General features: G+C 36.5%; 1 protein-coding gene across 1 annotated transcript in view; it reads right to left on the bottom strand.

The window, feature by feature from the left end:
* LOC116711533 (sialic acid-binding Ig-like lectin 10) overlaps window positions 1-15,204 on the bottom strand; it is a 66,415-nt gene that overhangs the window by 2,292 nt on the left and 48,919 nt on the right. The window contains exon 9 of the mRNA XM_032550862.1: window positions 44-298. Coding sequence (XP_032406753.1) covers window positions 44-298 — 255 coding nt within the window. The remainder of the gene's footprint in view (window positions 1-43; window positions 299-15,204) is intronic.

The following is a 15,204-nucleotide window of genomic DNA, read 5'->3' as shown; positions in this document are numbered from 1 at the left end:
GAGAGAATATGTTCAAATGTTTTGTAATGGAGTCAAGAAATACCTTCAATGTTAATGTTCACATAGGATGTCTGATTACCCAGATCATTTGTAGCCACACAGTAAAACTTTCCTCCTTCAGTAACATTCAAGCCGTAAACTGGCCCCACAGACACATTAGTGGCTCCATGTTCGCTGATCCTGAACCAGGTGAAGCTGGGTGGAGGTTTGGCTCTGCTGGAGCAGCTCAGCTCCACCCTGCTACCTGCTGACACCAAACCTGATGGACTGATGGATGCTGAGGTGTTTCTAGGAGCATCTGAGGAAAATGAGACACACATGAACTTTATTTATCAGAAACAGCTGAACCATGACCTGCTGACAGGATCACTTACATGAAACATTAAGCATTACGGCTTTCACTTCTGTTTTGTTTCCTCCAATCACAGGATATCTGGCAGAACATCTGATGTTGTATCCATCATGTATGTCTGACAGAGTGATGTTCTCCTGGATTTTAGTTGTAAAGGTTCCATTTGTGTTTTCCTCTGTTTGATTGAGAGAGTCTTGTTGGAGATTCCAGGTGAGTTCAGGAGGTGATTGTGGACAGGGAGTGAAAGCTGAGCAGGTTACAGTGACAGACTGATTCTCCTTCAGGTCAGAGGGAAGATTAATGCTGGGACTCCAAGGATAATCTGCGGATTCACATTAAAAAAAACAGGTTAGAAATGGACGTCTCATTTCCATGTTCAAGTTTTAGTCATCTATTTTTTTTCACTTGTTTTAATTGTTTTAAATCCTCAATAATCCCTAGGTCATGTATCAAGGACAAAAGTTAGAATTTTTTTAAAGTCAAGGACAATATTTCTTGTTATGTCTGAAAAACCCTGGGCAATGATTGTCTATCAATCAATATTTGGGTATACAAAATCATAAATTCACTATTGGTTTACAATTACAAAGTCCTAAAGAAATTAATGTAATCAATTTTTTTAAAGTTCTGCATTTTAACACACAATTCTCTTTTAGAGTGAAAATACAAGTAATATTATCAACATTTTATTAAATTGTTTTATAGCGGTTCAGCCAGAATCCTGACTTTAATATCATCTGTTATCACTGAAAATAATTTAAATAAATTGCTAAGATACAGATAAAAATGTGAAAGAAGGTGGACAAAAATTACAATTGTATTTGTTTTTACTTCCATGATGTAAATCCAAACTAAATTTTTCTTTGAAAGAAATAGATATTAAAGACATTCAATCTGTTCATCTTTGGAATGTAAACAAAAGCAGAAGTTATAAAATTTATCATTCTTTGACATTGTTTTATTATCTTTTGAGAATTGCTTATTTAATTTGCATCAATAAAAAAAACTTGTCGATTGAAGGAAAACAATCTAAATATGTCTTGGATATGAATAATTCTTAACATTGTACATCAGGATCATAGCATAAACAAGCAAAAAGTTTCTTACCTTTTACTTCTATATGAAGAGGATAACAAACATCTGTTGCCATAAATGCCCCGTTCTCAATGCGGAGGTAGTATGTGTCAGTATAACTTGTATTTAAATAAGGAAACAGAGTGGTGCAGTTTTTCTCACTCAGGTTTCCAATCATTTTCAGTGAATATTTGTTAACTGACCCACTGCTGTTGAAAATAAGACAGCTTGGATTGTCTTTCAAATTTGACTCATTTTTCAACCAAATTCCATAATAAACATTAGTTTTGCCATAATCGGGATGTGTTGAATTGAAGCTACATGGAACTTGCAAACAAGATCCACTCAGAGCTTCCATCTGCCCAGGTGTGTTAGCAATGACTGGATTGATACAACCAGCCAAAGCACCTGTAATAACAGAAAAATAATGAACATGATGTGGAGCAAAATCTTCCTGCAGATAAATTTCTTAGAATAGATAAGAATACATTTTTATTGTCATTGTAACAATGAAAAATCATACAATCAAATTTGGATGCAGTTATCCAGATAAAAACTAAAACAGACATAAAAAAATAGACCATGTCAAATTGACCACTTAACAGCATTCAGCATGATGATGGCTGATGGGTAAAAACTGTTTCTCCGTCTATTTGGTTTTAGTCTTTACAGATCTGAAACGTCTGCCCAAAGGCAGAAGTTCATGTCATTGGGGAATTCTCATGATGTTCCTGAATCAGCGAGAATTATACAGTTCTAGTTTGCAGGCAGAGGATAGTGGATTATCTGCTGGGAGACCTTAAGGCACCTGTGGAGCTTTTTTTATTGTGTTAGTGTGCAGCTGGAATACTTTGTACAAAGACAGTAAGTTAAGATAATGCAAAGATAAAAGGACAGCAGCAGTTTCTTAGTGATGTTGCTTCTTCTAAGAAGTACAAAGTAAAAACTCTTTCAGGTCTTCATCACATCCACAAAGTCTCTATTTCTGGCAAGTGGCTACATGATGTCAAACTTCTTCCTGAAGTCCACTATAAGCTCCTTGTGTTAAGGAGGAAACTGTTACATGTTGAGCCTCTAAACAATATCAAGATGAAATATTTCAGAGTAATGACTCAGGTGATGTCTCCAAGTGAAAGGAAGAGAACAAACATCTCACCTGGAAGAAAGACGACACTCAGTAACATGCTGACTGTCAACACGTTCTCAGACAGAGCCGCCATCAGACTGTAAAAAGATGAGAACAACTGCAATCCAGTGTTTTAAACAAATTTCATGTAAAAATTAATTTAGCAATTTGTTTAGCAGGTCATGATCTGTATCTGTTTGGACTTTTAGTCTCACTTGGGTTTGTATTGATCACTTTGTAAGTTTGCTTACTTATATGTTGCCATTTTAATGAATATATGTTAGTTAATTTATTCATCTATATTTCCTCTTTGTGCTCCAGCCTGTTTACTTTAGGAGTGGAGCGGGCGTCCAGCGTCCTGAGCAATGTCCTGTTTGGCAATTATGTTAAAAATAATTTTCATCAATCACAACAGTGCACTGGTACATTTTCTTGAAGGACATTTTGTTAATCCAATGAAATCTCTCCTCCTTGATCCATCCCTCCATTCTCCTTCAAGGATATAAATTTTGTCATTTCAGCAGATCGGAGGGGATACGTGGTGGAGCAGGTCTAGAAAAACTGTGAAAAGTTGTGAGAGCAAACACTAAAGAGCGTTAAAGTAGACACAGAAGAAATGTGTCAACCTGACTGATATGAACCACACAAACTTCAACCACTGGAGCAGATTCAGCACCAGAGAAGGAGGGAGAATTAAAGATTATGAGGGGATTCATTGCTGCTGGAGGATGAGAGAGATGAGACCCGGGGACAGACTGATTAAGAGGTCAGATTAATTGGCTGAAATCCCAGGAAAACGGTACTGAAATTTTCATAGAAAAATATATTTCATGTAGCGAGAAGAGTTTGTGCATTCGTGCATTTGCGTATGTGTGATATGTGTTGTGTGAAGGCTACACTATGTGGTCACGTCATAGTGTAGCCTCCATATAAACTGACACAGTCAGAAAAACACAGGAATAACATGAGTAGTGATGACCTTAACAATGAGCACGCTTTTTAAATAATAATAATAATAATAATTATTATTATTATTATTATTAATAATAATAATAATAATAATAATAATAATAAATGTGAATGGAAACATAAAAAAGTAAGGAAAAGTACAACAGTTAGTTATAACTAATGCGATTGAAAAATGTTAAATAATGATTACAGACACATCTTCACTAAAGACTATCTGGGGAAGTTGTTGCCAAAATGTGGAAATTCTGAAATTAGTAAATGATTATGAAACTTCTTTTATTCAGAATAACAATGAGATTATAGAGTAATAGGGTTAGAGTTTATTTTTATCGTATAGTATTAGTCAAATATGTGATTCATTATTGGCAGGTAACCAGAAAAATAACACTAGTGATTCTTTTTGTTTTTGTTTTTAAACTTTAGAAGCCAGTTTGAAGAGGAGCTCTTTATTTTACAAGTATATATGGTATCAGTATGGGCATAAATATGTTTTGCACGAACAATATATTTCATAAAACAGTGTAAAGAACTCTCCATCAGAGTTTCTCTGACATTCACTTTCACTTCAGGTTGGTCTCCAAAGATTTAAGGAGTGGTGAGAGAATCTAATATTTTTTAACATGGTTACTCTCCTTCAAGTCGGCTGCTCTGCTTTATTTTAACTTTTGAAACAAAACACAACATTCATGAATATCCTCTGGTATGTCATGTACCTTCACATATCATATAATTATATTGAGCTGCCAAAACCAAAATTTCCAGAGAAGTTTTTTTTGTGACAGTTCAGTCCTGGTTCTCTTAGATTAGTAACTATTAGATTTAGTTTCCCTGTGTTTTAAACTTTCAGTTTATCCTCCTCTGCCTGCTCTTGTCCCTCGGCTGTTTCTGTGTCACTCTGAGGAACGAATGGAGAAGGACAAGAGAACCGAATAGAGATAATCACAGTGCTTGAGCTAATTTATTCTCCTCAATTCTCATTTATGAGAATAAACTGGTTTCCCTGTTATTTGTCTAATTTTTGTTTAAATTTATTTTTCACTTTCCCAGGATTTCCCAAGGAGAAAAGCAGGTCTCCTTTTCTAATCAGTAAAAGAGCATGTCCAAGCTCCTGTCTTCATTTTGGTCCATCTTCAGACTTACACTACATGACCCAGAGCTCAAGAACAACTGCAGCATAGCTTTTTGATAACAAATTCAATGTATAATTTAAAGCAACAATTTTAAACATGAAAACAGTGGCAGTTTTTATAGCAAAGAAAAAGACTGGTTTAGGAAAAGACATATTGTCAAAAGCATTTATCATTTTAAAAATGTTCTTACCTGAATAATGTGCAGATAAAACTAGAAAAATGTTCATCTGGTTTCGTAGGAATTTCACTCAGTGAGCAAAACATCCAACAAGCAACTTCTGTGTTTGGAAGTCAATGTCACTTCAGAGTTTACTGGTGCACTTTTTATCCTTCCTATTGTTGTGAAAGAGGATGTTAACCTATTCATTTTTAAACCAACCAATTAAAATTTTCGGCAGCAGGAACAGTGCATTTATTAGACAAACAATGGGATGAATATCTGCCAGTTTCAGAGAACAAGAAAAACCACAGAGAAGCTTCACAGAAACACCATGCCCATATTATAATACTTCCCAAATATTCATGATGTCACATTGCTAAAATTATTTTGTGTTACATTATTATTTATAAAGTTGCTCCTTTAATTTAAACAGTTTGAGACCAATATGTTCTCATGTGCTTTGTGAAAACCACAAGCAGAACTTTCTTCTGCTCATAGAAATGAGCTACGTAACTTTTATTTAAAATAAAATGTTTACAAGGTTCTTTTAACTTTTATTTTATTCGTCTTTTACTTTTATCAAGGTAATCACTTTTACTTGCAGTAAATTTCTGCAAAGTGCCCCACCTTGTTGGCATCTCTTGCAAAGGTTCCAGAGCTCTGGCAGAGCAAACAGGAGGAAATTGGTACAGAAAATAATGAATGAGTTTCTTATGATTCATTCTGTTTTATCAGATATAAAACATTTGCTCACCCCATTCAAAAATGTGTAAAGAAGGCGATAAAAAGGTTTAAAACCTTTGTCACATTTAAGGTGATGCATATTCTGTTACCAAAAAATAAACAAATCTAGTAGAGAGAGAGAAATGTAAATAACAATTCTAATAAACTTGTTGAATAAGAAGAGTTGAGAAGAACTCAAATGCCAAGCTCAGGAGAAATATTACACGTCACATTTGACCAAAGCAAACATACACAAAACATTCAATAATATATTTAAAAATAAAGTCTGCAATATGGCTACCAGCATTCCTTTTCAAAGCTTGTTGGAAGAATGTAAGACCTGGTCTTGGTTTCGATGTCAAATTAGGGGAGTTTTGTTTAGATAAATCATACTGCAGCACGTCTGACTCTATGGTGGGTTTCATGTGAGCTCCACTTTTAGGCCAGGCTGCCAGAGAGGCTATCTCTGACTGTCACAGGTCAGACACACTACATATTACATAAAGGCTCCACTGCTACAAAACCTACAGTATGTAAACACTATGCAAATGTCTGAGCAAGAAACCCGTCATCATGTAACTAGTTCTAACTCTATTGTAACTAGATCTAACGCTATGCTACCCAAACACTGTCTGCATTCAATTCCTATGGCCTACAGGAAGTATGATGTTGCTACCACGGCACGGTTGCGCAGCCTATTTTCTGTTCTAACCAGACAAAAAGAGTCATTAACTTTTATATCAGTTATATTTCTGTAAGAGGTGCCACACCACAGTAGCTCCTGTGAAAATAATTACTTTTACAAACTTACTTGAACTAGTTTGGCCACATTTTTATTTCAACACGTTTTTCTGTGACCAGCAGGTGATAAACTGAAAATGTTATGGTTGACACTCTAGCAAGCCGTTCTCATAAGGAAACATAAACACACACACAGCCTTAACCTTCAGTTTTTAGGAAAGTTTAAATGAGAAGGAAATAAATTATTCTCTGCTTTTAACACTTTTTTTCTTTTCAGAAATCATTTCATGACAAGGAGATCCATCTGCAGATCCCACTGTTAAAACAAGTACAAAATAACTGAGATCTTTACAAAGTATGAAATCAAAAGCCTCAGAACAATTAAACTAAGGATGAGCACATTCAGAAAAACATGTCTACCATGTCTGACAAGATCTTACTTATTGCACAAATAAATCCTGATTTTATCGTACAAACGAACATTAATTCTTCTTCACTTGAGCGTAGAGATTCTCTGGACTCTCAGCGGTCTGTGTTGTGGATTTCTCTGCCGTTGGCACTTTGACCTCAGCGTACACCGACGTCTGTTCGCCGTCCAGCACTGGCAAAGAGGAAGCTTCAGGTGACTTCTTTATGATGTTCACTTCTCCATAATGAACTTCTCCTTTTGTTTCTTTGTCGTCTGATACCTGAACATCAGCTTCAACGCCTGTTTGACTCTGTGGGATAGAAAAATAAATATATATGTACAGTATGTGTAGCCCTGCTGAGATGTATTATTATTATTGAGACGTTTATGCAAAACATTAACTGATCTGGAATTTTAAAGTCTGGTAAAGGTAGTAATATAAATAGATCCTGCTGGGAAATGCATATGAAGTCACAAACATGAACAATTACTGAGGATCTGCATAGAGAAGATGATCATTTCCTCACCTGAGTCTGTTGAGGAGAAGATTGTTTGGCCTTAAAACAACTGGAAGACATTAGAGATCTGTCAGAACATTTCTGCTGTATTTGAGGCGACCGCATTAAAAAATGATCATCAATGTAATCAGATTTAAATACAGAAAACTGCAAAAACTGTAAAACAAAACAAGATGCATTTTTCTAGACAAAGTTTCAGGTGTACATATGAAGGTTTCGACTGTTCAAAAAACATTAATTTTTCATCATGGTGTGTAAGTGACACCAGTTTGATCAAACACATCTTGCTGTATAATTAACCAACAAAATCACCATGGAAACATTAAACAGGAGACTAGTGCACCTGTGTTCTTCGTCCATAACAGATGCCTGCCCATACCATAACCCCACCACCACCATGGGCCACTCGATCCACAACATTGGGATAAGCAAAGCGCTCACCCACACAACGCCACACACGCTGTCTGCCATCTGCCCTAAACAATGTAAACCGAGATTCATCCGTGAAGACAACACCTCTCCAACGTGCCAGACGCCATCGAATGTGAGCATTTGCCACTCAAGTCTGTTACGGCAACGATCTGGAGTCAGGTTAAGACCCCGATGAGGACGACGAGCATTCAGTTGAGCTTCCCTGAGATTCTTTCTGACAGTTTGTGCAGAAATTCTTTGGTTATGCAAACCAATTGTTTCAGCAGCTGTCTGAGTGGCTGGTCTCAGACAATCTTGGAGGTGAACCTGCAGGATGTGGAGGTCCTGGGCTGGTATGGTTACACGTGGTCTGCGGTTGTGAGGGCGGTTGGATGTACTGCCATATTCTCTGAAACACCTTTGGAGACGGCTTATGGTGGAGAAATGAACAGTCATTGCACGAGCAAAGGATCTGGTTGACATTCCTGCTGCCAGCATGCCAAATGCACGCTCCCTCAATGCTTGCGACATCTGTGGCATTTTGCTGTGAGACAAAACTGCGCATTTCAGAGTGGCCTTTTATTGTGGGCACTGTGCACTAATCATGATGTCAGATCAGCATCTTGATGTGGCACACCTATGAGGTGGGATGGATTATCTCAGCAAAGCAGAAGTGCTCACTATCAAACTTTTAGACAGATTTGTGGACAACATTTGAAAGAAATGGTAATATTGTTTATCTGGAATTAATTTTAGATCTTTGAGTCCATCTCATGAAAAATGGGAGCAAAAACAAAAGTGTTGCGTTTATATTTTTGTTGAGTGTATAATATGCATTGCACAATGTAACTATTGCTTTTCTAAGTTTTTTTGTTGAACAAAATTTGATTTGAAAACGCTTTCTTCTGCCTCACTTCTATATTTTGTAATTATGTTATTTGTACAATCGGTTTTATTTCATTCTTTAAGATACAAATTTTCCCGACTGGCCGCAGAAGGAATCAAAAAATACTTTGTGTTTTATGAATGTAAATTCTATTGTTCAAAATGTACGTGTGGAAATCAAAGCGATTTTGAGGAGTTTGATATTAACTAACTTTTTAAGGTAACTACATCCACAAAGTGCAGCATGATTTTAATAATTATGATACTCACCAATAAGTTAAAACCAGACATAAACCCACAATGATGGCCACAGATACTCCCACTGCCATTGGCACAGTGGGAAAGTCTGCTTTTGTTGAAGGACCTAAGAAAAACAGTACAACATGAAAATCAAAGACAAACTGAAAAGGATCATGGTGAGAGAATATGTTCAAATGTTTGTAATGGAGTCAAGAAATACCTTCAATGTTAATGTTCACTATAGGATGTCTGATTACCCAGATCATTTGTAGCCACACAGTAAAACTCTCCTCTTTCAGTAACATTCAAGCCGTAAACGGGCCCCACAGACACATTAGTGGCTCCATGTTTGCTGTTCCTGAACCAGGTGAAGCTGGGTGGAGGTTTGGCTCTGCTGGAGCAGCTCAGCTCCACCCTGCTACCTGCTGACACCAAACCTGATGGACGGATGGATGCTGAGGTGTTTCTAGGAGCATCTGAGGAAAGTGAGACACACATGAACTTTATTGATCAGAAACAGCTGAACCATGACCTGCTGACAGGATCACTTACATGAAACACTGAGAGTCTCTTCTGTCTCTGCTGTCTTGTTTCCTCCTTTCACAGGATATCTGGCAGAACATCTGATGTTGTATCCATCATGTGTGTCTGACAGAGTGATGTTCTTCTGGATTTTAGTTGTAAAGGTTCCATTTGTGTTTTTCTCTGTTTGTCTGAGAGAGTCTTGTTGGAGATTCCAGGTGAGTTCAGGAGGTGATTGTGGACAGGGAGTGAAAGCTGAGCAGGTTACAGTGACAGACTGATTCTCCTTCAGGATTAATCCTTGATCTCTCCTTCAATAAACACACTTCTAGTAATAATTAATCCTGGGTCCAACAGGGAGATTCTATAAATTCACCATCAGCCCACATTTAATAAACAAGCAGACTTTTATCTCCAGCCCAAACACCACAAAAGGTCGTTAAAAGTATTTTACAATTGTTTAAATTATGATAACCGTTATCCTCAGCCGGGGCCCGAGCGCCAAAGACTTTAAATTCTGTTTGTAAATAAACTCTTCTAATTGTCTTCTTATCTCCGTCTGAGTCTCTCCAGATTGAAATATTTTTCAATAAGTTTAATTATTCTCAGAAAAAGAAGTACGCTAACACAATTGTCCTCAAATGGACAAGTGATCCATTGACATTTATCACCCTTGCATTAACAAATTGGAAGACAAAAAGGAAACAAATGATTATTTTACCACACACACATGTGTACGTATGCAAACATATACACGGTTGACACCAGATATTTTCACAAACACAATAAAGAGACACATGCACTTCTTTTTCTGACTCTATGAAACTAAATCCGGCGAAACCTTTTTTTTGTTGTTGTTTTATATTAGCTATAATTACCAAAATTATTTCTATTTGCTAAATGAAAGAAAAATCAGCAAGAACATTTTTTTTTCAAACTTTCCTCAGATTCACAAGTTCACATAAATTTGGTCACTATCAGAGATTACTGTCTTTTAAAATATATGACTTGGATCAAACCTTTTTGGGATTTCTGCCACAACCTTTTCCTAATAGTTTGCTGCTGGTGTCCATTCCTCCTGACAGAACTGGTGAAACTGAGTCAAGTTTGTAGGCAGCCTCACTCACAGGTCTTTTCAGACCAGGGCTGAAGTCTTCAGATGTTGCTTCAATATTTGCTAATAGTGTTCTTTCCTCATGATGCCATCAGTTTTATGATGGGTATCAGTTCCTCCTGCAGCAAGCAGTCCCACATCATGATCCCATAGTTGACAGTTAGGATGATGCAAGCATCCCCAATTCTCCTCCAAATGTAATGATTGTTATTATGGCCAATCAGTTCCACTTTAGTTTCATCAGACCACAGGACATGCCTCCAAAAATGTGTTTATCTGCAAACTGCAATCTGGCTTTTAATGCTTCTTTTGAAGTAAATGTTTCGTCCTCACTGAGTGGTCTTTCAGCCCATGTTGGAACAAGACATGTTTTTCTGTGGATAATCATATTTAACATTCTTTAGCAGAATCTACACCAGGAGCTTTGGCTTTTGTTCTGGGGTCAATCTACACATTGCGGCCCAAAAGTCATTCATCTCTGGAACACAGAACCGTCTCCTTCATGAGCACTATGATCATTGGACATTCCCACATTTGCATATAATTGTTTGAACAAATTAATTTGGCACATGCAGTCATAGGTAGATTGTTCACAAGAAGGAACCCGACTTGTGCAACTGCACAATTCCCTTCCTGATATCTTAGCTGATTTCTTTTGACTTTCCTATTGTGTCAAACAAGAAAGCAGTGTGTTAAAGGTGTGACCTTAAAATTCATCAAAAGGTGTTCCTCCAATTAATTCAAATGTGTCATTTTACCAGTCATACGTTTGTGGAAGAAAGCCCAAAAATATTTAATATATTTTGAGAGACAGTTGTCCCAAATACATATACATGTTGTATTTTGTAGGAAAGAATTAAAGTAAACTTTCAAACAACACTAAATCATGTGCTAACAGTTTGAAAGATTTGGAAAAACCTGAGGAAAGTCAAGTGCTCTTGTTGCACAATAACAAAATTTTAAATATTTATCATCATTAACATAGCAGCAATTCTATGTTACACTACATTAAAACAAAAATGTTCTTACCTCTAACTGTAATTTGAAGAGGATCAGCACAAGCTGATGCCCTGTAGTCAACGTTCTCAACTCTGAAGAAGTATTTGTCTGTATGACTTGTTGTTAGATTAGGAAACAGAGTGGTGCAGTTTTTCTCTTTCAGGTTTCCAGTAATATTCAGTGAAAAGGTGTTAATTGACCCACTGCTGTTGAAAATAACAGGGCTTGGATTCGACCAAAAATTTACACCACCTCTTATCCAAATTCCATAGATAGTTTTACTGCTGTCATATGTAGGATTATCTGTGTTATAGGTACATGGGATTTGCAAACAAGATCCAGACAGAGCTTCCATGTTATTCGGTGTAATGATCCTGAGGGCAGGTTTATTGCCTCCACAGTCGTCAGTCAAAGCCCCTGTAAAGCAGAATGATAATAAACACAATGTAGAGCAAAATCTGCCAACAGGAAAACTTCATGATCCACAAACTCCAGATTAGCTGCATCATGTTACATGTGGAGACTTTAAACAAGATCAAGATGAAATATTTTAGACAATAAAAATGTTTCATGTGATGTCTCACATTCTCCAAATGAAAGGAAGTGAACAAACATCTCACCTGGAAGAAAGAAGAGACTCAGTAACATGTTGACTGTCAGCATGTTCTCAGACAGAGCCGCCATCGGACTGATAGTCGTCCTTCGTCTGTCAAAGTGGAGAAGATCTCAGAAAAATATTTTTCAGGTTTTAAATCAAAGTTTCTTTTGGATAAATAATTTGGCAGCAAATTAAAACTGACATATTATAAACAAGAATATACAGACCATACTCCGTTAGAAAGGATGGAAATCAATGGCTTTTTCTCAGAAGTGGTTAAACTAAATGAAAAACATGCAAACAGAGTCAAGTATAATTCATTACATTAATCTCAACAGCTTTTTTACGGCAAAAAAGTAATTTATTACTTTAAAAGCTGCAAAAGAAATGTAGTTCATAAAATGTTCTTACCCAATGAATCAACACCTGTAACAAAATTGCTTCAAATTAAGGAGAATATAAATTTCAGCAGGTGAGCAGAAGATCCAAAAGAACAACTTCTCTGTTTAAAAGTTCATGTTGTATGAAATCAAGGAGCCGTATGTTTTCTTCCTCGTTTGCAAAAGAGGAAGTTTGGTATAGAATTAGCTTTTCAGAGTCTGTTTGACTGATTACTTCCTTGTAACATGACACTTGTATCCACTGTGTGTTGAATAATAGTTTGTTTTTGAAGATAATTAACACACAGGGCATTTTGCAATATAAGGAACATTTGTTGTATTTTTGTAAGGGTTGGTTAAATTTGGGGTTCATCTAACCAAAAGCAAAATCGACATTTTCTTCCAAACATCCAAATTAAGTTTTTTTTTTTTTTTTAGCCCCTCCAGGGGGTATTTTTGTGGGCTCTAGTGTCCCTTATATGATAGTGGGCTGACAGGAAACCGGGAAAAAGAGGGGGGAAGACATGCGGCAAATGTCGTTGGGTCCGGGAGTCGAACCCGCGACAGCTGCGTCGAGGACTCAAGGCCTCCAAATACGGGTCGCGCTAACCGCTACGCCACCACGGCACGCCCCCAAATTAAGTTTAATTCACTGTCTAGTGTTGATATAAAACAGTAAGTACTGATAATTAAACTTGTATCATATTATAAAATGAATCATATAAAGACTCCTAAAGTACTCATGATAAAGAAATAGAGCTTACTGATTTGTTTATAGATGATTAGTTTTAATGTGTTTGTGGCATGTAGTAGCTTCATCAACAGCTGCAGAAAAACAACAGCCATTATTTTTGAATTGTAAATATATCAATATATGACCAGGACAAAATATAAACAAATCCAACCACTTGTCATTTTTTTCTGCTGTTGTATTGAAATGAGGAGCTTTTCTCAAGCTCATCTTTCTACGTTCCCAACTTTTATTTGTTATGTGTGTCGTCTTGTTGGCGATGGCGGTCTTGATCATCAGAGTCCAAATCTGAAGAGTTTCTACTGAATCCTGAACGTCTGTCTGTCGGTTTAGGGTTATACTGGTACGGTTGGATATCATTTACTCCAACAAAGTCTTTCAGCAATTCTTGATACACAAAAAATGTATTTTCTTCTATTTCCATTTCCAGTATAGGAGTTAGCTGTCTGTGGTACTTCACCAACTTTAGTGTCTGGCTAACACATGCAGGCCAAAATGTCAGGCAGTGTCGAGAACAAAGCTCATGTGTGACTGTCAAGAGTCGAAATTTCCATTACTTCCCTTTGCACTGAAATTCAAGCTCTTTCAAACTGTACATGGTTCCACCTTTACTGAAAGAAACAGGTTTGAGTTCAGCTCACTGACATTCTACTTAAAAGCCTTTATGAAAATAATCATGTCAAAGCACATCGATACAGCCCTCATCCCCATGTTTGGAGAAGTGACAATGCTGTTTAAAATTTTAATAAAACTGCTGCGAAGAGACAAATGTTGACCTTTCTCTTCAGAATGCGAATGCTCTGCTGGGAATCCAGTTTGAACAACGATATTTATTTAGTCTTTTGTTTCCAGATAACCATATGACGAAAAGTAGCTGTTAGTAATGTCTTTGTATGAAAACCTGGTAACACTTTATTCGACGGGGTGTGCATAAAACTGACATTACACTGTGATAAACATGACATAACTCCTGTGATGAACATGAAGGCGTTTTCATGAATGTTTAAGACTGTTGGCATGAAGTGTCATTCGGTAAATAATGACACGTTTAGTGCAAAATTGTATTAAAACTTGTATTAAAAGTCCATTAAATTTGTCAACTTTGCATGTGGCTTGCTCTCTTAGACCTTAATTTGTTGTCTGTCATCTTCTGTCTCTCTGTCAGTCTCAGAGTATTTAGGCCTTTTTATAATCATTGCTCTCCACTGATGCTCTCATCAGTTTCTCTGTTGTCGCTGCTGTTTCTTACCCTGGCAAAATCGTTGTAAGTTTCTTAGTTATCACTAGAGCATGCAGTTAATGGTCTTCGTGGGCTCCTTTAGGTAGAAAGTTGCAGCTACATGACACATGAGCTGAAAATAAAAATGTGCTTTTAAATAATAAGTAGTGTACTTAACACAACTAGTTCTCAAATAGAAACAATGGCAGTTTTTATAGGAAAGACAAGACTGTAAAACATGTGTTGTCACAACACATGTATCGGCACCTGTTTCTTACCTAAATATTTTGCAGATAACCACAAGAAAAATCAATTCGGACTCTGTGGAATTTTCAAAGCATCTCAGATCAACTTTCTGTTTTGAAAGTCAATTTTAAAGTCACAGCTGGACAAGTGGCTGTTTATCCTTGTTTATGACAAAAGTGCATCCTCTTTTGTGAAAGAGGATGTTAGCCTTTCAAACACATTATCTGCCATGGTGTACAACACAGAAGAGGAGAATTATATCTATACATTAACTTTCTGATTTATTTCAATATGGATTATTTTTATGCATAATTTCACAGCAAAACGTCATCTCAAGAAACTGTAGGACAATTACATAAAATTCCCATTCAGAAATGATAATATCATTATAAGGCACTTCAATTACATAGGCAGATTAAAACTATTTACATACATTGTGATTTAATCCTAAGTGTAAAACAAAATCAGTTTATTATGACGATGATGTTATTCTCTACCTGAACATTGACTTTAGCGATGAATAGCACAACTTCAAACCCACCAAGAAAAAGTTTGGATCTCAGGTGGGAAAATTTGATTAAGGGACGATTATTAGGTGTTTACTTCTCAGAGATGTCCTTTATGGATGAGTACCAAG

Source organism: Xiphophorus hellerii, chromosome 21, assembly GCF_003331165.1.
Source record: "Xiphophorus hellerii strain 12219 chromosome 21, Xiphophorus_hellerii-4.1, whole genome shotgun sequence".
Taxonomy (NCBI): Eukaryota; Metazoa; Chordata; class Actinopteri; order Cyprinodontiformes; family Poeciliidae; genus Xiphophorus; species Xiphophorus hellerii.
Note: the sequence above shows the minus strand (reverse complement) of the source record. Positions and strands in the feature narration are given on the sequence as shown.